The sequence below is a fragment of the Pelodiscus sinensis genome, chromosome 12 (genome assembly GCF_049634645.1).
Source record: "Pelodiscus sinensis isolate JC-2024 chromosome 12, ASM4963464v1, whole genome shotgun sequence".
NCBI classification, from domain to species: Eukaryota; Metazoa; Chordata; order Testudines; family Trionychidae; genus Pelodiscus; species Pelodiscus sinensis.
In genome coordinates, this window is record NC_134722.1 from 2473738 (window position 1) to 2493852 (window position 20115).

Genomic DNA, 20115 nt, shown 5'->3' on the forward strand with positions numbered 1-20115 from the left:
TTGTCTCGGGCAGGGGTGGAGAACCACAGGTCTGGCGGCCGCATGTGGCCCTTGGCTTGCTTGGGTCCAGCCCCTGAGGCTCTGTCCTCCGCCCCAGCATTGGGGGCCCCCAGACTCCGGTGTGCAGGGGAATGTGGGGAGGGTCTTTCTCCTCGGGGGGGCACAGTGAGGGTGTTTTCTCGTGCTTCTCACGTGTGTGCAGCCCCCAACGGATTTTTTTGTGGGTCGGGGCCCCAGACCCAAAAAAGGTTCCTCGCCCCCTGTCTAAGGGGGCCAGTGCTCTGGTCGTCCGGACGCAGACTTAACAAGCCTCCCTCCCTTCCAGCCGTCCGCCGAGCGCCCTGCCCAGGAGAGCCTGAGCGCTGCCCTGATCAATGACCCCTGGAAGGTGCAATCGCAGCCCCGCGTGTCTCCCCTGGCGTGGGCGGCCCCTGCCCCACCGCCGTGCTGGGTTCTGTCACCCAGGCCGGGGGCCTTAACTCGCCGCCTTGGGGACCCTTCCTTCCCCCAGACAACTTCCCACTTCGGCTTCTTCCCGGAGATTTCTCCTCCCACGGCTGGGCCAGTCTCGGCCATTCCCCTCCCTCGCTCCCCTTTCCCTGAGGAGCGTCACCCCGCCGCCTCCCCTTGTGCCCCGGGCCCGCGCTGGGGGCTTGGGCCAGCCGGCCAGCGGCACAGCCGCTCCTAGTAGCCACCCGGCCAACAGGAGGCCACAGAGCCCGGCTGAGATCCAAGCCCCCCTCCTGCGAGGCGAGGGGCAGAGGCTGGGCTCCTGCCAATGGGGGGTGTTTTGTGCGGGGGCTGGATTTAGCGTTACCCGCCCCCCACGCCCGACAGGCCAGAGCCGAGCTGGTTTCCTGGGTGAAAGCAGGGGGCCCCCAGCCACAGAGCAGCGTCCCTGAGGGGCTCGCAGTGGGGGCCAGGGTTTACCTCCCTGGGGGGGCCCAGCTGCCCCCCGCCCTGCCCCCCGGCCCCGGAGAGCGGGGTCACCCTGCAGCCAAGAGAAGTCACTTGTGGCCCAAGCGCCCCGCTCGCGCAGGCAGGGCCCCCGGGGGCTGCACGCCACGTGCCCGGCTCGCCACCGGCGTCGGGCAGGGGGGCAGGGCCGGGCCCTTCCGCGCAGGTGGCTCCGTCCGGCTCCAGGGGCAGGCCCGCCGGGCACCACATCTGGGTCAGAGGCCACGGAGATGGGCGGGGCATGGCTACCTCGGGGGGGGGGGGGTCAGGCTGGCCCGGAGGGGCGAGAGGCGGCCCGCGGGGGGGGGCGAGGGGGGACCCCATGGGGGGGATTCCCAGCGGGGGGGGGGCGCTAGCCCGGCTCGGCCCGGCCCCGCCTGCACCCACCTGCCTCCTCGGCGGCTTCCCCCGGCTCGGGCGCCGCCCCCTGCCCCGGCCCGGCCGCGCGGCCCCGCCTGGCCCCGGCCCGGGGCTCCGGCCTGCGCCCGCCGGCGGGGGACAGGAACCGGCCGCGCCGATCCCGCTTCATCCCGCCGCCCAGGGCCGCTGCGGCTCCCGCCTGGCTCGGGGCGGGGCGGGGCGCGGGGGGGCGGCACAGCGCCCCTGGCGGCCCGGAGGAGCCCGGCCCCCCCCACGCAGGGACCCCGCCCCACGCGCGCCCCGGGAGGGGAGGGGAGGGGGGCCGGGCCGGGCCGGGCGCGCTGCCCTCCCGGCCGGGGGGGCTCCCGCAGCGCTGCCGTCGCCCCTTCCAGGCCCTTCCCGCCCCCCCGCGCGGTCAGCCTGCGGGCGGAGGCTCGGTCCCGGGGAAGGCGGGCTGCCCCGCGGCGGGGCCGGGCTGTGAGCTCACGGGAGCGGGGCCTGGGCTGCTCCGGATTCGTCATCTGGGGGCAGGTGTTTCCACGGCCCCGTGCCTCAGTTTCCCCTGTTGTGGAAGGGGCGGGGCCGGGGAAACCCCACAACTCAGATCGGCCTGGGCCCCGCCCCGCAGCAAAGCCCAGGGACGCGGGGGCGGGTCTCCCCGAGGGGCCCGCAGAGGTGCCCGGCGCTGCACGGACCAGACCAGCCCCGCCCCCGGCCAGGCGAGCCGGGGGGGGCGGGGGGGAGGAGGAAGGATGGGTCGCTGCGCAAGCGCAGTAGCAGCATGGTCGCTGCTCGCAGCTGCGGCTCAGCCCCGGCTCCCGGCCCTGCCCCGGCCCCCGCCCCCGGCTCCCCATGGCGGCCGGCGGGGACGGGGCGGCGAAGCCGCTGCAAAGCGCCATGAAGCTGGCGACCGGGGCGATCGAGCTGGACACCGGGAACCGGCCGCGGGTGAGCTGGGCCTGGCGACGCCCCCCGTGTCCCCGCGTGGGAGGGGTCCCTGGTGTCCCTGGTGTCCCCGCGTGGGAGGGGCCCCCGTGTCTCCTGTTTCCCCATGTGCCCTGGAGCCTTTGCTGGTCCCGGGGCCCCTGGAGCCAGTGTGCACCGGCCCGGCCTGTGGGACAGGGATAGGGTTCTCCCTGCAGCGAGGAGTCCCACTGGTGCACAGGGGCTGGCCTGGGCTGAGCAGCATTGAGCCCGACCCTACAGCAGTGCTAGCCAGTGCCTCACGGGAGCAGACCCGTGTCCGGGCAGAGGGGCCGTGTCTGTGGCCTGCCATGCCCAGCGCTCGCTCCGCTCTCCAGTCCGGCCTGGGGGCAGCGTTGGCTCACGGGCACTGCCGGGAGCCAGTCTCTGGATTTGGCTGCACAGGCGACAGGACAAGGCAGTAACGACCCCAGTTTCTCCTGGGCCGAGAGGGACGGTCCCCTGAAGCCCTTTTCAGCATCCACAGTCCAGGGCTCCCATAGGAACCTGCTGCAGGATGTGCCCCAAGCGTCTGCCCCTGTGCCCAGCGCCAGGGGCGGGCAGGCCCTAGGAGAGCGGCCCTAGGGTCTGAGCCCTTAAGTGCTGGGGGCTGGCGCGAGCTATTACCCCTCCCCGTGCATCTCCCGCTCCCTCCAGCAGCCTGCCAGGTTCCCCGACCCGGGTGCGGGGCTCTGACTTCCTGGCCAGCGGCTGAGCGGGCGGCGCTCGGAGGAGCTGAGCCGGCCCCTCCCTTCTCTTTCGGGACAGGAGGCCTATGTCGAGTACCTGAGGAGCATCAGCTTCATTGCCCAGGCCTTGCTGGAGGAGGCGACAGCAGCAGAAGGTACTAACAGCCTGGCCTGTCTCCCGCCCGCCTCCGCCTGGGTGGCTGCCCCCTGCCTCCCCGGGCCAGCCTTTCTGGTCGGCTTCTCCTGGGGCTTGGGGGGAGCCTGCCGAGCAGAGTGCTTCAGCTGCGTGGGGCTTGGGGTCTTCCCCCGCAATTCTAAACCCTTGAGCCCTGTTTTCGGGGTTATTTGGGTTGGTTAATTACTGTAAAATGGGGGGGCCAGTCAGCCTCTGCGGGCCGCATCCGGCTGGCCAGGACGGTTGGTCTGGCCCACGGCCAGCCCTTCAAGACCTGGGGGTGGGAGGAGCCTCCTGGCCCCGCCCCTTCTGCACAAGGCCCTGCCCCCTTCCGTGACTACTTCTGAAATTTGGGAAGTGCCTCCCCCTTCAAAAAGTATTGCCCCCTCCCCCCCCCCCCGCTGCAAAAGCCAGCGGTGGGAGGAGTGCAGCACAACTCACTCCTAAAATACAGTCGCACAGGGACAGCTCTCTGGCCAGCTCAGATCCTGGCTGCCTCCTTCCGCCAGCCCCCGGGAAGGTGGCAGGTTTGTGCGGGGTGGGCGGTGGGCAGCGGACGAGGGGCAGTACCATGCATAGCGGCGTTGCTCTCCACCCCGGGCACGCAGGACTCAGCATCCGGTTGTGGAAGGGACCAGCGACCTCCGGAGACTCCGCTAGCCGGCAGGGCCTAGCGGCACGAACGGCCAGACTAGCCATGTGCAGGCTGGGCTGCTGCACCGTGGTCCGTGCACGTCGCTCGTCACGCGGTGTGGCCTGGCAGCGAGGGTGCGGCCGGCGTGCTTAGGCCCCTGCAGTGACCCCTCCAGGGCAGCGTTGGCGAGGGCGGCTGGGAACACCCTGTGCCCCCAGGCGGGGGTCCAGAGGAGGAACTGCCCCTGCCCGTGGGTTTATAACACCCAGCAGCCTGCTAGGGAAGGAGGCGGTGCCGGGTGCAGGCCTGGGGGGTGGATCTAGCTCCCTCCGGCACTTGATTTGCGGGAACTCCCCAAGGAAACCCACTGACCCCCCCCTCCCTTGCCTGCACCAGGGGGCAGCGACGCCGTGACGCCCGACACCCCCAAGATGCTGAAGCTGGCTGAGCAGTGCTTGGAGCGAGCCAAGTCCAGCGCGGCCGTGCTGGGTGAGTCGCCCCGGCGGCAGGGCCGAGCGTGGGGGAGGGGGCCCCTGCCGCTGGGAGCCGGCACAGGCAGCTGTGGGCAGAACCACCGCAGGGGCATGGGTGGGGCGGCCCTGGGCTGGCCTGCCCGGACGATGGCCCTGCCAGGGTCGGGGGAAGGGCAGCAGCTGGGGGCTGGCCTGCAGAGGCAGGAGGGAGCTGGCAGGTGTCATTGATTCTCTCCCAGGAGCCTTTGGAGACAGAGTCCCCGGGGAGGGGAGACTGGCAGCTTCCCTGATAGGAGGGCAGTGCTGCCTCCCGCTTCCCTGGCCGGCTCGCCCGGCCCTGCCGCTCGCGGGCGCTCGGCTGTGCCGGGTTTCCCTGCTCGTGTCTGCTAAACCCAACGCCCTCGTCTTCCCCCCATCCCAGGGCCGGTGAAGCCAGCTGCCCCCGAGAAGGGGCCCGGCCCTGCTCCCGTCTCCAGGCACCGCAGGGTCTTCTCGGATGAGGGGGGGAAGCTGTCTCCCTTCCTGCCCCCCGAGATCTTCCAGAAGCTGCAGCTCACCAAAGCTCAGGGCACGAAGAAGTGAGTTAGGCGGGGCTGGGGCGTGGGGCATGGAGTCTCCCCAGCCCCACGGGGCTGCAGGGTGGGGGGCGCTGAATGTGGGGCTGAAGAGCCTAGCCCTCCCAAAGGGGAGGCGCCGTGGTGGCGGCTTGGCACGCGTGGGGCCAGCTGGTGGTGGCTGTCCCACAGGCCCTCGCTCAGCCCTTCCCGAGGGGGCCGGGTGCTGCCCGCTGAGCCTGGAAGATGCAGGGTCAGTGGGTTTTGTGTCCGGGAGGATCTAGGTGCTGGGCTTCTAGCAGCCCCCCAACGGCAGCCCCCCCCGGCCGAGGCTCCAGCTTCCGGGAGGGTGGGGCCTGAGCCGCGTGGCAGGGGAGCTCTGTGGTCGGGGCCGTGTGGTCCGGCGGCTGGTGCGGAGCCTGGTTGGGAGGCCGAGGGGCAGGACCGAGGGCAAGGGCTGGGGAGATGGGCTGTCGCTCCAGGAGCCCTCCTGCCGGGGGGCAGGTTCCTCCTGGGCGGAAGGGAGTGCAGAGAATCGTGGCCTTCGTGCTGGGCCGGGTCAGAGCAGGGGCGCAGGGAGACCCGGCTGGCCCCTTCCCCTGGGCAGAGCGGATCCGGGGCTGGCGCTCAGAGCGGGGCCAGCCCTCCTGCAGTGACCCAGCGGCCCTGGTGCCCTCGCAGGGAGCTCACCCCGCTGGAGGAGGCCTCGCTGCAGAACCAGAAGCTGAGAGCGACGTACGAGGCCCGGGTGGCGCGGCTGAACCCCAGCCAGGCGGTGCAGAAGACCTCCCTGGCAAGTGGGGACCCGCGCGGGCAGGGAGGGCGGAGGCTGGAGCCCTCGGCGGGAAGCAGGAAACGGGCACTCGCTCCGCAGCACCCGGCGGCCTCCTCTGCTCCTTCCCGGGGGCTGCCCCTGAGCAGGAAGGGAGCAGGCACCTGATCCCGGTGCCTGCTGCCTGGCAGCCAGGCGCCTCCGGCGGGGAGCTGCCGGATAGCGTAGCTGGGATGGCCGGGGGGGTCCCGCTGCACCTACGGCTCCATGCTGCCAGGGTGCAGAAAGAGGGGTTGGGTGGGAATTAGGGACTGGCGAACCCAGACTGGCGGGGGGGAGGGGGAGAACGAGAGTTGCTACCTCAGAGCATTCTGGGTAATGGCATGCAAATGAGCGTGGCCTCCCGGAGCCGTGGCTCTGGGCCCCCTGCTTTCAGAGGGCCCCCAGGGGGCACTTGCGTGGGCGTGCCCTTGCCGAGCGCCCGGCAGCTGCCAGCCGGCCCTGAGCTCCATCAGGCTCTGGCAGCACGTGGGAGGGCTGGGCCGTTCCTGGGGCGCAGCCGCTTCCTTTTGGGGGACGGCCCAGTCCGTGCTCCGTCCCAGCACCCCCAGCGCAGCCGGAGGCCCCCCGGGCGCCAACGAGGCCTCTTTGCTTTGCAGACGCTGTCGCTCCAGCGGCAGATGATGGAGAACCTGGTGGTTGCCAAAGCCCGGGAGGAGACCGTATCCTGCCCAGCTGGCAGTGGGGTGCCCCCAGGGCCTGGGGCGGGTTTAGGGCCACGGCGCTCCCTCGCCTCCAGGGGAGAACGGGGGGAGCGGCCCAGAGCATTTGCTGCCGGGGGGCAGGCGGAGGAGCAATTCGGCTCCTGGCGCAGGGTCGTGGCCTGGTCCGAATCTCGGGGGAGGGGCGTGGGAGACGGCGCCTCTTCGACATACGCGCAGCGGCGCCGCTCCCGTAACGACGGCTGCGCTGCCTTTGCATCGGCTGCTCGGGCCCCCTCCCCGGCTGCGGCTCCCCCGGCCTGGGTGTGTCCCGAGAAGCACAGTCCCTCCCCGTCACCCTCCGCGCCGGGCGCCGGAAGAACAGCGAGTCGGACGTTGCTCTGCAGCGTGGCCCAGCCCAGGCTGCTCTAAAGGGGGGGGCGGTTGCTGGAGTCCCCCGGGGCTCCCCTCAGGCCTGGCTTTGAGAATCGGCCGTGCGGCCCCCTCTCCGTGCCGGCTGTGGCGCTGGTGGGGCGGGGTTCCGCCAGGGCTGTGTGCAGGCCGGCCCCACGCTGAGGGTGGGGCGGGAGCCGCTGCGTGCCGGGCGGTGGGGACGCGGCTGTGGAGCCTTAACTCGGCTGTGCCCAGCTCCAGAGGAAGATGGAGGAGCGCCGGCTGCGGCTGCAGGAAGCGGCCAACAGGTGAGCGAGGCCTGGGCTCGGGGAAGGGCCCTTTGTCCGGGGCAGGGCCGGAAACAGCGAAGCTGTTGGCTGGCTGACACCCGCCCATGCCCGCGGGGAGCGCGCCCGCCCTCTGGCTCCCTCGGCCGCCCGGGAGGGTGGTGGCAGGGCTGCAGGGGGGTGATGGCACAGCTTTACCCAGCATGCTCTCCCCTTCGGACCTGCCTCCCATGGGGGCTGGGCTCCTGGAGAGGCGTGGGAGTCTGGGGGGCTCTTCTGGGTCCTCTCTGCCCAGAGCCCGAGCAGCCGTCTCGCCCTTCCCCTTCCCCTTCCCCTTCCCCTTCCCCTTTCCCTCGGAGAGCGGCTGCTGGGTCGGGGCATCCTGCCGCTGGTGCTGGCCGGGGCAGGCTGGGCTCTCGAGGCGTCTGCGCAGGTTCCGGCTGGAGTCGGTGCCCTGCAGCTGCCCTCCTGCCCGTCTCGGGCGCCCTGCCTGGCCTCCAGACCGGAGCAGCAGCGGGGGAAGAGTCTCACCTGGCCTGTGCGCTCTCGGCAGGAGGTTCTCCAGCAGCATCGCCCTCACGCCCGAGGAGCAGGAGCAGCGGGTGCTCTACGCCGCCGTCCTGGAGTATGAGCAGGACCACGTGAGTGCCCGGCTGGTCGCTGTCCCTCGGCAGCCGGCTGGACTGTGGAGGCCGGGAGCCGTTCCCTCCGCGCTGGCTGCCTGTTGGCTTGGCCCAGCCTGGCCGGAAGGGGCCAGGGAACTATGGCGGGGGACCGGTCTGGCGCCTGCGGTCTGCTCTCTGGTTGCGGCGGCAGGCGGGAGCTGGCCAGGCTGGGGCTCGGGATGCGGGGGGCCGTGCGCTGAGGGAGAGGGGGAGTCGGGAGCCCTTCGGGGCTTGGGTGAGTGGGGGAGTCGGGAGCCCTTCGGGGCTGTGGTGAGTGGGGGAGTCGGGAGCCCTTCGGGGCTGTGGTGAGTGGGGGAGTCGGGAGCCCTTCGGGGCTGTGGTGAGTGGGGGAGTCGGGAGCCCTTCGGGGCTGTGGTGAGAGGGGGAGTCGGGAGCCCTTCGGGGCTGTGGTGAGTGGGGGAGTCGGGAGCCCTTCGGGGCTGTGGTGAGTGGGGGAGTCGGGAGCCCTTCGGGGCTGTGGTGAGAGGGGGAGTCGGGAGCCCTTCGGGGCTGTGGTGAGTGGGGGAGTCGGGAGCCCTTCGGGGCTGTGGTGAGAGGGGGAGTCGGGAGCCCTTCGGGGCTGTGGTGAGTGGGGGAGTCGGGAGCCCTTCGGGGCTGTGGTGAGTGGGGGAGTTGGGAGCCCTTCGGGGCTGTGGTGAGTGGGGGAGTCGGGAGCCCTTCGGGGCTGTGGTGAGTGGGGGAGTCGGGAGCCCTTCGGGGCTGTGGTGAGTGGCGAGAGGCGGGTATCTTCGGGGGGCCCTGTCCCGAGCTCGCGGCCTCACTGCTCTGTGCTGCTGCGTCCCCCAGGAGTGGCCGAAGCTCTGGAAAGCCAAGCTGCAGGCGAACCCGACCGACCTCTCGCTGGTGTCCGGCCTCATCGCTCACCTCCTCAGGTAGAGCCAGTGGGAGGGCTGAGGGGGGCCCCACACGGGGGGGCTCCGCAGGCCCATGTGGCCGAGTGGCTCCTCGGCTCTCGCGGCTGCCCAGACGGTGCCGGGGGTGGGGAGGTTTCCAGTGGGGCTTGTCTGGGGACGCAGCCTGCTGGCCACCGAATGGCGCGGCGGGATCCCCGGCCAGGTGCTCCCCAGACGCCTGGGTCGGCCTCTAGCGCGTCCCAGCAGCCCCTGCCCCCGCCCTGTGACGAGCGCCGACCCTTCGCTTCCAGCTTCCCCGAGCACCCCATCGCCCAGCTGCTGAGGAGGTTCCAGCACGCCGTCTACAGCCGGCTCTACCCCGCGGTGAGCCAGCACCTGGCCGAGCTCGGCGCCGCTCCCGGGGGCTCGCCCCTCTCGCTGGATGCTGAGGGGCTGCTGGGCCCAGCCCTGGGGGGCCGGCGGCTGCGGTCCTCGCAGAGCCTGCACTGCATGGCCTCCGTCCAGGAGGACAGCGCCGCCGGCCTGTGGCCCAGCCCGAGGGAGGACGAGCACGGCAGCGGCCTGGGGGCGCAGGGAGAGGCCGCCCGCGAGAGCTCCTTCGAGGACCTGGAGCTGTTCCTGGCCACGCCCGAGAGCTGGCCCCCGGGCCCGGCTGCGGCGCCCCAGGCCCCCGCTGAGAAGAGGGCCCCGGTGCAGGAGCAGCTGAAAGCCATCGTGAAGGACATTCACAACGCAATGGGTGAGGGGCGTGGGGGCCGCGTGACTCACAGGGGGTCCCGCCTCAGGCCCCCGCTGGGGGGAGAGTGGGGTGTTCCCTCCAGGGGCGGTAGTGCCACAGCCCTGAGGAGAGCCCAGAGGGCAGGCCCGGTGCACCCCTCAGGCCCCCGCTGTCCGTGCAGACGCCCTGGGCTGGGTTGGGTCCCGCCACACAACGCTGTGTCCTGCTCCCAGCGCCTGCCAGACAGGCCGGGGCCTGCAGAAGGGCGAGGGTGACACCTGCGCTGGGAGGAGGCCCCGTTCAGGAGGTGGTTGTACCCTAGCCCCGGCCTCCTCGCTGCACGGCGCCACCGCTTCCCTCTGGCCCGCCCCTCCCCTTCCCAGGCCACGCGGGCGCCTGTCCAGACACGAGGTGAGCTCTGGGCCCCCAGCCCGCCTCCTCGTCCGCTCCCGCCTGCAGGAGCAGCTTGCTCTGACGGGCCAGCCAGACAGCCACTTCCCTGGGGCTGAAGCCTGAGCCCCCTTTCCCAGCACACGCGTTGAGAGCCTGAGCCAGCGAGCTGCCTGTAAGCACCCCCTACCGGCTGTTCTCCCTGAGCCAGCGAGCTGCCTGTAAACACCCCTGCCCGGCTGTTCTCCCTGAGCCAGCGAGCTGCCTGTAAACACCCCTGCCCGGCTGTTCTCCCTGAGCCAGCGAGCTGCCTGTAAACACCCCCGACCGGCTGTTCTCCCTGAGCCAGCGAGCTGCCTGTAAACACCCCCGACCGGCTGTTCTCCCTGAGCCAGCGAGCTGCCTGTAAACACCCCCGACCGGCTGTTCTCCCTGAGCCAGCGAGCTGCCTGTAAACACTCCCTGACCGGCTGTTCTCCCTGAGCCAGCGAGCTGCCTGTAAACACCCCCTACCGGCTGTTCTCCATGAGCCAGTGAGCTGCCTGTACTCTCCCCAGACAGGCTGCTCTCCCTGACTCTGCTGGCTTTCGAGGGCCTGAACTCCACCTCCTCCAAGGACCAGTGCCTGGCATGTATAGAAGATGCTTTCTTCTCCCCTCTCTGGGCTCCCCTGCTGGCCCTCTATAGGTACGGTGGCTCTCCTGTGCCGCTGGCCTGGCCCGGGTTGGGCAGGCGCAGGGCGCTGCGAGGGCAGGAGACGCTGCGAGGGCAGGGGCAGGGGGCGCTGCGGGGGCAGGGGGCGCGGGGCGCTGCGGGGGCAGGGGGCGCTGCGAGGGCAGGGGGCGCTGCGAGGGCAGGGGGCGTGGAGCACTGCGGGGGCAGGGGGCGCTGCGAGGGCAGGGGGCGTGGAGCACTGCGGGGGCAGGGGGCGCTGCGGGGGCAGGGGGCGCTGCGAGGGCAGGGGGCGCTGCGGGGGCAGGGGGCGTGGAGCACTACGGGGGCAGGGGGCGCTGCGAGGGCAGGGGGCGCTGCGAGGGCAGGGGGCGTGGAGCACTGCGGGGGCAGGGGGCGCTGCGAGGGCAGGGGGCGCTGCGAGGGCAGGGGGCGTGGAGCACTGCGGGGGCAGGGGGCGCTGCGAGGGCAGGGGGCGCTGCGGGGGCAGGGGGCGTGGAGCACTACGGGGGCAGGGGGCGCTGCGAGGGCAGGGGGCGCTGCGAGGGCAGGGGGCGTGGAGCACTGCGGGGGCAGGGGGCGCTGCGAGGGCAGGGGGCGCTGCGAGGGCAGGGGGCGTGGAGCACTGCGGGGGCAGGGGGCGCTGCGAGGGCAGGGGGCGCGGGGCGCTGCGGGGGCAGGGGGCGCTGCGAGGGCAGGGGGCGCTGCGGGGGCAGGGGGCGTGGAGCACTGCGGGGGCAGGGAGCGCTGCGGGGGCAGGGGACGCGGGGCTGCCCCGGGGCGCTGAGGCCAGAGGCTCTTTGCAGAGCCCCGTTCTCCAGACCGAATTCCGGGGCGTACGGTGCTGCTGGCTGCCCTGCGTGTGGCGGCTCCGGGGGCGCGCCGATCCCTTTTCCGCAGACCGTGTGGGTGCCGGTGGGGCCGTAACCCTTCCCCGTGGCTGCCTGCGTTGGCGCGGGGCCCAGGGCGGGCGTGGCTCACGGTGGCTTCAGGCTTTCACTTCCCTGTGACTGGGAGCGGCCGGGAGGCGCCTGGTTTCCTGGCCTGCTGGTGCCCCACTCCCGGGAGGGGCGCGGTTGGCGTGCGCGGGGGCTCTGCCCCGGAGAGCCCGGCGCCACAGGCCGCCCCTTGCACCGGCCTGCTTCTCTGCCCCCACAGGCAGGTCTACCAGGCCCGGGAGCTGGCCCTTGCCAGGCGCATGGAACATCACCGGCACGTGCTCCCCTCGGACATCGGCGTCTCCGCGAACCTCTTCCCCCAGAACAGCGCGGCCCCCGCGGCAGGGTCCTACCCGTACAGCAGGGCCGTGCAGGAGCTGGGGCTGATGCTTCTGGAGAGCTGCCCGCAGAAGAAGTTGGACTGCATAGGTGAGGCTGGCCCTATCTCTGGGGGGCGGGGCCGGGGGGGCACCCCAGGAACCTGCCTCGTTCGGTTTGGTTTGTATCCGCTTTTCACGTGCACATTCACGAGGGGCCTGTTCAGAGCAGGGGAACCCCGGGCTCGCTTCTCTGCTCCGCGGCCTTGGCTAAGTCGTGTCTCTGGCACGTGCCTCGGTTTCCCCCAGCTGGTGCTCACCCCCCGGGGCAGCGAGAGATGTGCCCGGAGACTGTGACGGGAGGGACAGCCGCTGCGGTTTGCTTGTTTCTGCTCTGCCCCCCGTCTCAGCCCGTGACTTGTGATCTTAGCGCTTGGCCCATCCTCACCCCTCCGTCAGCCGGCTCGTCGCAGCCGCCTGGCTCTGCTGGGTGCGCCTGCTCTCTTCTCCCACAGGCGGAGCCAGAGGGAAAGAACGTGGCTCTTGGAGTCCAGAGGCTCTCGGCAGTGAAGTTCGGCTCAGTCCTCTCTGTGCTCCCTTGGCCGGGAGAGCAGGCCCGGAGCCGGGACCGCAGCATGAAACCCCCTGGCCAGGGATTGCCCAGGAAGAGTCTGGCTGGCCTGCCGGGGGCAGCCTGCGGCTTTAGGCCCGTCCTTCCTCTCTGGAGAGTGCCGGGCGTTTGCAGCCGCCCCGGCGCTAGCCCCTGTCTCCTGAGAGGCCGCGCTCTGGCACAGGTGCCTGGCGGGGGCTCAGAGCGAGACTGGCTTGCCCAGGGTGGCTGCGGGAAGTCGAACCTGGAGCCCGTGTCTAGCGGGCTCCACGCGGGTTGCTGGGAGAGCAGGCTGGTCGCCCGGGTTCCTCACTTCTGTCTGCATCCCCACCCCCAAAGGGGCCGGAAACGCACAGCCGCCTTCCCACGGGGCGCTGGCAGGAGTCGCTGCAGGGCCGGTAGCAAGGGCGGGTGGCCCCGTGGTTCAGGCGTTCCTCTGGCCCTTGGGAAGCCCAGGTTTGGGTCCTTGCTCTGCCACACACGCCCTGGGGGACCTTGGGCTTGTCACACAGCCTTCCCTCTCTCCGCTCCAGCGCCGTGCTGAGGGGCTATGGAGGGGAGGGGAGGAGAAATCCGTTCGCGAGGCTGTGGAGAGTCCCTGGGAGAGTCAGGGAAAGCCGTGGCGGGTGGGGGCCGGGCCGTGCGATGGGAAGGTGCGTGACGGCGTTTAAGGCTCCTGAGGGCAGCCGGCCTCCCTTAGCCGTGGGAGGGGGAAGAGACGCCGGCTGCTGAGGTCCATCCCTGCCAGCGCAAAGGGCGCATAGAAACTGGCCTCGTGGGGTCTGCTCTGAGCCCGGAGACCCCCCCCCCCCCGCAGGGTGAGCGCGTGGTGCCTGCTGCAGGCCCGGCCGGTTGGCACTGGAGTCTGTGGCTGGTGCCTTGCAGTGCGGACCCTGCGTGTCATCTGCGAGTGCGCCGAGGAGTACTGCGCCGCCCAGGAGAGCCGGCCCCCGCCCGCCGCCGCCGCCATGTGAGTACGGCCCCAGGGCGCGGGAGAAACCGGCCTCCGTGGAAACGAGCTGGAGGGCAGCCGAGGCACCTGTGACCCCCAATCAACGCCCCAGAGCTGGAGGAGCGTGGCGGGAGTGTGCCAGGACTGCTAAGTATCAGAGGGGAGCCGTGTTAGCCTGAATCTGCAAAGCGCCGAGGAGTCCTGTGGCACCTTAGAGACTAACTGACGTGTAGGAGCATAAGTCTGTAAGGTGCCACAGGACTCCTCAGCGCTTTTCCAGGACTGCTAGATGTCCCCCCCTCAGACTCCTGCCCTCTGGCTGCAGGCAGCACCCCTCAGCCCTGCCCCACGGCCGCCCGCATGGCGCCATTCCAGCCCCGAGCCCCCTCAGCCCTGCCCCACGGCCACCTGCATGGCGCCATTCCAGCCCCGAGCCCCCTCAGCCCTGCCCCACGGCCGCCCGCATGGCGCCATTCCAGCCCCGAGCCCCCTCAGCCCTGCCCCACGGCCGCCCGCATGGCGCCATTCCAGCCCCGAGCCCCCTCAGACCTGCCCCACGGCCGCCCGCATGGCGCCATTCCATCCCCGAGCCCCCTCAGACCTGCCCCACGGCCGCCCGCATGGCGCCATTCCATCCCTGCGCCCCCTCAGCCCTGCCCCACGGTCGCCCGCATGGCGCCATTCCATCCCCGAGCCCCCTCAGCCCTGCCCCACGGCCGCCCGCATGGCGCCATTCCATCCCCGAGCCCCCTCAGCCCTGCCCCACGGCCGCCCGCATGGCGCCATTCCATCCCTGCGCCCCCTCAGCCCTGCCCCACAGTCCCATTCTCCCCTTGAGAGCAGGGTTCCCGCTGGCTCGATCTCGTCTCCGGGCCGCGCCAGGAGCTGGAGCCGGCCTGTCAGCCAGACGCCTGTGCTGAGCCGTGACGGATCGCTTCCGACAGCCTCCCGCCCCCGGGCCCCATCCCGCTGCGCCCAGGCAGCACTGGGGCCAGGGCTGCCCATTAGCGAGCCTCGAACCTGTCACTTGCACTTAGGCAGCCCGCCGGAGGGGAGGCGGGGGGGGGATCCAGTGCCAGTGGCTGCTCCAGCTGCAGCTCTGGGCGAGTGGGAAGCAGGTCTGTCGAGGGCACTAAAGCGGCGGGAGGGAGCCAGGCTGTGGCGCGGGGGCGGGGGGGGGGCACATTTCGAGCAGAGGTGAATGCTCCCTGCAGAGCGGCGGGGCCCAGCCACAGCCCGCGGAGATGCGGCTCGGCTCATTTCCCATGCACGGACCCTCACTGCAGCCCTTGGCGCTCGCTGCTCCCTCACCCTGGGGTCTGCCACAGCTCCTCTCCTGGCCTGCAGCCCTTCCTGGGGGCCCCTGGCCAGCACCCCTCGGTCCTGCCCCACGGCACAGTCCCAGGCCCCCCCCCCCCCAAGCCGGATGCAATGACCCCTCTCATCTAGTCCCCTCTTGACAGATGCCAGGTTTACTCCTTTGCCACTGACCGGGTGACGTTTCTGCGCCAATGGGAAGGGGCGTGCGAAAGCAGGAGGGTGGCGTCCGTTCCTGTGTGTCACTGGCCTGGTGGGGGGGGGTAGGGGTGCACGTCTGCAGGGACTCCCCTGGCCGGTGTGGGTTCCAGGCTGGGCTGGCAGCCTGGGGGTTGGGAAGGTGGGGTTCTTCCCTAGCCCTTTCCACATGGGGATCGCAAAGCATTTAGCAAGCCAGCGGGTCTTGCAGCACCTCTGGGAGGAAGGGCACCATCCAGGTAAATAGTCTCCCCAGGCAGGGAAACTGAGGCATGGTGCCCAGGGGAAGGGGGGGGGTGACGAGCTCAAGCCGGTGCTCTGGGTCTGGAGCCGTATGGGGAGAATTGACACCGACCTCTGTCCCCTGCAGTGGTGCCGACGACCTCCTGCCCATCCTGTCCTACGTGGTGCTGAAGAGCAACCTCCCCCAGCTGGCGGCGGAGTGTGCGGCGCTGGAGGAGTTTATCCACGAGGGGTAGGGCCGGGCGGGGGGCGGGACGGGAATAGCAGCATTGTCTGTAGTTAGTGAACTGCAGGGTTGGTGTCTGGTCACTGTCTTCCAGAGCAATAGAGCTAGTAGAGCTCATCCTCTCGCGTCCAGCGTGTGTTCCCTGAATGGGGGAGGGAAACAAGCTGGTTTCTTAACTTTGAATGAACCGCAGCAAAGGGAATATTCTCCCTGCGCCTGCGCCTGTCTCAGGCTGATTTGGCCCTTCCCCAAAGTCAGGTTCTAAGGGCTTAGCCAGGGACTTTCTCCCGTTCGAAGCTCTGGCTTTCTTTACAACTTGGCAGCAGACACTGCTGCTTATTGCATTTCATGTCCATGATTATAACGCAGAAGGAGCTGCGGCCTCACCATGGGTTGTCGGTTTCAGATTTAATTTTCGGTAGGGTTCTTTCCGACGTGGAAGCCAGTATGGAATGTATCCGCCGCTTGGCTGTTAACCCGGAGCACTCACTGCTGAGGGCGCGTGGAGGCCAGTGGTCTGGGAAAGAGAGGGGCGCTTCAGTTCTGTGCTGCCTCCTTGCCCGGGTGTGGGATGGGCCGGGGGAAGGCGATCGGTGCGTGCTGGGGAGCTGCTGAGGGCTAGCCCTGTGTCTGCAGCACATGGGGGGTGGGCTGGCACTCTCTCCGAGGCAGGTTGTGCTACTGTGGTTTGAAATCCCTCCCTGTGGCTTTGAGGGCGCCCTGATCTCCTGTTTCCGTGCCAGGTACCTGATCGGCGAGGAGGGTTACTGCCTGACCTCCCTGCAGAGCGCGCTGTCCTACGTGGAGTCTTTGCCCGGAGGCGCGCTAGGGCAGTGAGGGAGCCTTGCCTCAAGGGGGATGCCAGAGTCTCCTCGCCCGCCTGCACCTCGGCGACCGAACATCCCCAGGCAGAGGCGTCCGGCCGTGTGCCCCGCCACGTGTGCAGGAGCAGCGGGGAGACCGTCCTGCCAGCGCGGAGATGCAAGGGACGCGTGGCTTCCTGAGACTCCGTGGCGCCCAGGGCCGCCGGGCTTGGAGAGAAGGGACCAGACGTCCCCCCCGCCCCCAGCCCGTCGCCCGGCCTGCTGGGAAGGGCAGGGCGTGGTCTGTGCAATGTTATGGGGTGGGAGCAGACCCAGGGGTGCTCTGCGCCAGCTCTAAGCACTGTGGAGCGAGGAGGGGATGAGCTGCTGGCGGGATTCGACCCCGCGTAGCCCCCGTCGCTGCTGCTGCTTGGTCCTGTGCTGATGCTTTGGCTTGGGCTGGGCGTTCGAAACGCCTGTTCTAGAAAGAACGGGTGTGCAAGCACGCGGTTGTGATACCCCGTGTCTCGTCACCCGCTGCCCGAGGTGCCCCCTGGGCTGCCTGTGGGCCAGAGGCTGACGGGGCAGTGGGGGGGGTGTTCCAGTCTGCGGAAGCCGTGTGTGTGTGTGTGTGTGTGTGTGTGTGTGTGCGCGCGCGCGCACACAGATAGTCCCTTCTGATCAGTCTGCGGCGTGGGGGGCAGGGGTGCGGCCCTGCTCCCCCCAACCAGGGGAGGGCTGCAGAGCAGCGACTTCCCCTGCCTCCGATACTGAGCCGGTTTTGGCTGCTGCTCCAAAGGCTACGGACCCTGGGGCAAAATCCCTGGAGGAGGAGAACCACCACTGGGTCTGCCCGAGTTACTTGAACTGCCGCCTGGCGAGGGTGGCTGGCCCTCCCGCGAGGGGGGTTGGCGTGGCCCCTGGGGGCGAAGCCCTCGCGCCCCCCACTCCCTTCTGGCGGGGGAGGTGGCGGCGCGGCTGGTGCCCTGGCATGGGCTGGGAGAGCAGGGATTCCCCGGGGGGAGGTGGGTGTATTTCTATAGAACAGCTGGACTCGGAGTCCTGGGTGTTACCAAGACCCTGTCGCTGGCCAACACTAAGCAGTGTCCAACAAGGCCTGCTCCCCCCCACCCGAGGCAAGTCCCCCTGAAGCCCCCCCCCGCCCTTGTGTGAAAGGGACGTGCCCGAAGACGAGGCACAGGAAGCTTTAGCAGCGCAGGCACGATCAGGTTCAGAGGGGCTGCGTGTTAGCACCTCCCTGTTCTCCGAGCTGGTGGCTGGAGGGTTTTTAGCTCCCCCCCGGTCTCGGGGACGCTGGTGAGAACTGGCTGGCTGGGCCAGGGAGGAGTCTGCTGTCAGGGCCGTTAAAAACACCGTAACCGTGGGCCCGATGCCCATGCAGCCGCTGATGCTGGTAAACGCCCCGTGGGCTGCCGGGAGTTGAACCGGCAAGGTTAACCGAGGCGCTAATGCCAATCGGCGAACCGGTTCAACGCCGACATCCCTAGACAGACCAGCAGAGCCGACAGTGAACCCGGCGCGGGCGCCTGAAACCACAAGCCGAGACCCAAGGCCACAGTGGGGGGGGGGGGGGGTGAATTCCTGGCCCAGTTGGTGGGATCCAGCTGGTACTGACGGGGCCCGCTCAGGGCCTCTCTCCCTGGGGTCCCAGGAGATGGGGGGGCAGCATGGTGAAGCTGACTCCAATAGCTAATCCCCCCCCCCCCAAAAAAAAGTCTAAGGACTCCCAAGGGGCATGTTCCTTCTACTCTTTTCCATCCATCTGTGAATTTTTTCCGCCCATGTGCAGAATACATTTTCTGATGTGCGCTGAGGCGTGTGCGGCTGTGCACCACCAGGAGACACACACCCCAGCTGTGGGCTCTGCCGATCAGCTGGGGGGCACAGTGTGCAGGCCCCACCGCCCGACGGGGCAGCTGGCCGTGAGCCCGGCCCCTCGTTATGCCGGCTGCAGACCAGGCCTAGTTTCTCCACGCCCGGTGGGGTTCCCCGCTGTCTGGTTCCCCAGGGAACAGCCCTGGAGTTGCAGCGATGGACCTGGGTTCCGCCAGTGCAGCCTGTCGCCCCCGCACCTCCCCGCCCACCCCGTTCTCGGTGGCTGGGAGAGGTTCGTGCTTACGGGCTCGTCACGCCTGAGCGCTCAGGTGGGCCAGGCGGTTACTGCAACGGGCCTGTCTGCTTTGCTCCGGGAACCGCTGGGGACCTGGATCCCCCTCCCTCTGGGAGCCCACGCCACGGGCTGGATGGCACGGCTGCCGGCCCAGCTGTTTCCCTCTCTAGTGCCCGGTGGGGGCCATGCTCCCTGCCCCCGCCATGGCGATCCAGTAGCCCCGTTGGGCTGGTCTCTGCTCGTCTGGCAGCTTCCCCACGTGGGTGGGCGGGGGGTGGCGGGAGCTGCCCGTCGCCCTCTGTCAATGCAACCGGAGCCTCCACCCAGCATGTTCCTGGGGCTGAGCTGGGATGTCCATCCCCGCTGCCCACCGCTCCTCTCCGCCTGCTTGGCTTGACCGTGGCCTCCTGGCAGCGGAGGGATTGTAGCGTAATAAACGTGGCTGCTCCTGAGTGTCCCGGCTGGTGCCTCTCGCCTGGGTCTGGCGTGGGAGGGAGCTGCGCCCGGAGCAGCCGGTGCCCGTGAGCTCCCCGTTGGGGCGTTGGCGGAAGCTGTGCTGGTCCTGTCACAGGAGGGGTGGCAGGGACTCAGGCTGGCACCCAGGCCCCACTAGTGCCACCCTGGGGGGCGGAAGGGGCTGCCCACAGCAGCATGGCCTGGGCAGAGCGGGGATCACTTGCCTGCAGGTGCGGGCAGAGTTGGGCAAGGGGAGTGTTCCCAGCTGGGACCTTCTGTCCCTGCCCCTTGCCTGGCCGTGGGGAGATTCCTGGGGGAGGGATGGGACAAGTGTCCCTGCCTGGCAGCAGCAGGACAGGGGGAGGGGAAGTGTCACCAGTGCCCGCTGGCGAGGAGCAGCCCTTGGGCTGGCTGGCATCGGTGGGTATTAGGAAGAGGTTTGAGACCAACATGGAGGAGGCTCCGGTGCCATCATGCAGCTTTCTACTCTGGGGCCCCCTTCACCTGGTCTGTGAAGAGCTGGTTGGGGAGAGATGCCAAGAGGCTTGGGGGTCCGTCTGGTGAGGAGCCAGCCAGAGGGATCTCAGTTGCTGTGTCTCACGACACTTGGGGAAGCAAGTGGGCAGAGCAGGAGAAAAAGTATTTTCTCCATGACCCCTGGAACTCCCTGCTGCAGGCTGTGGAGGCCAATAGTTTGGTACGTGTCAGAGCTGGGCTTTAGACATTGACAAGAGCACTGTGGTGTCAGCGGCGGGATCTGTGAGGCTCAGGCAAGAGGGGCAGGGAGTAGTTGGTGATTCCCCTCTCCACAGCCTTGGCTGGGGCTGCAGATGGCGAGGCTAGCCAGGATGTGGGGCGCAGGACTGGCCTGGCCTGGCCACGTATGACGGTGTGGGGCTGGGTTAGCCAGGATGCGGGGCTGGGCTGGCTGTGTGCGACAGTGCAGGGCTGAGCTAGCCTGGCGTGGGAAGGGCAAGCTGCGCTCCGGGCTGCAGACAGACTTCTCCAGAGCTGACGCTGACGCACCCTGGCAGGCGTTGACTCTGCTTGTGGCTCCCAGCCAGGGCCCCGAGCCGGGCAGGCGCGCGGTGGCCCAGCAGACACGCCAGCCTGCCTCAGACACAGCCGTGCGGCACGGCCCCGGCCCGCCCTGCATCCTGCCCCAGGCCCCAGCGCAGCGGGGGGCCTGCCTGGCCTGTGCGCTCAATGGGAGCCGTGCTGCGAGGAGACAGGCGGGGGCCGGCCTGCTGGAGCCCCGGGCCTGACGCTGGGGAGGGATCGCGGGGCTGCCTGTTCGCTCCCTCTGTGGGAAGGGACATCTGGTCTGCCCCAGCCTGGCCGTTCGTGCTGAGGGGACCCAGTCCTGAGGGGGGAGTAGCCACCCACCTGGCACAGCAGCTGTTCACCCAGCCCAACCCGGCTAAGGAGCCTCCCCGAGAGGCTGAGCCTTGGGTGCGAGGGGCCCCGGCAGGGCTACAGGCCCAGGCTGGAAGATGGGGGCAGCCAGAACCCCTGGCAACTCGGCCCTGCCCCAGGCCCCTCACCGCCTCTCCGGGCTGGCAGGAGGGGACTGAGCGAAGCAGAGCGGGTCCCCTGAGCAGTGGGACACCCTTTGCCGCGGGGCGGCTGGCACAGCGACACGGGGC

The 20115-nt window shown here is 69.9% G+C and overlaps 2 protein-coding genes across 5 annotated transcripts in view; one reads left to right on the forward strand and one right to left on the reverse strand.

The window, feature by feature from the left end:
- ZNF276 (zinc finger protein 276) overlaps positions 1-2216 on the reverse strand; it is an 18976-nt gene extending 16760 nt beyond the window's left edge. For 2 of the 3 annotated variants that reach the window (XM_075939819.1, XM_075939818.1), the window contains exon 1: positions 1805-2216. In XM_075939819.1, coding sequence (XP_075795934.1) covers positions 1805-2216 — 412 coding nt within the window. Of the gene's footprint in view, positions 1-1344; positions 1575-1804 lie in introns of those variants that run through there. The other variant, XM_075939820.1, reaches the window with a different exon arrangement.
- Positions 2134-18465, forward strand: VPS9D1 (VPS9 domain containing 1). Of its 2 annotated transcripts, XM_075939824.1 has the most exons (15): positions 2134-2265; positions 3049-3124; positions 4175-4267; positions 4673-4829; positions 5487-5598; positions 6237-6299; positions 6927-6979; positions 7512-7599; positions 8431-8516; positions 8789-9237; positions 10164-10293; positions 11437-11645; positions 13029-13113; positions 14981-15085; positions 15823-18465. In XM_075939824.1, the coding sequence occupies exons 1-15, from the start codon at positions 2170-2172 to the stop codon at positions 15914-15916; spliced, it is 1896 nt and encodes a 631-aa protein (XP_075795939.1). In that variant the 5' UTR covers positions 2134-2169; the 3' UTR covers positions 15917-18465. The 2 variants fall into 2 exon arrangements, 1 of the variants encoding a protein (XP_075795939.1); XR_012906621.1 differs by lacking the exon at positions 13029-13113.
- Positions 18466-20115: the final 1650 nt, after the last annotated feature.

What these genes read in the sequence shown, in the direction of transcription:
- VPS9D1 (XM_075939824.1), top strand. Translation starts at nt 2,170, where the DNA reads ATGGCGGCCGGCGGGGACGGGGCGGCGAAGCCGCTGCAAAGCGCCATG. An exon ending in CCGCCCGCCGCCGCCGCCAT is followed by an intron (nt 13,114 to 14,980) that starts GTGAGTACGGCC and finishes TGTCCCCTGCAG; the next exon opens with TGGTGCCGACGACCTCCTGC. An exon ending in GAGGAGTTTATCCACGAGGG is followed by an intron (nt 15,086 to 15,822) that starts GTAGGGCCGGGC and finishes TTTCCGTGCCAG; the next exon opens with GTACCTGATCGGCGAGGAGG.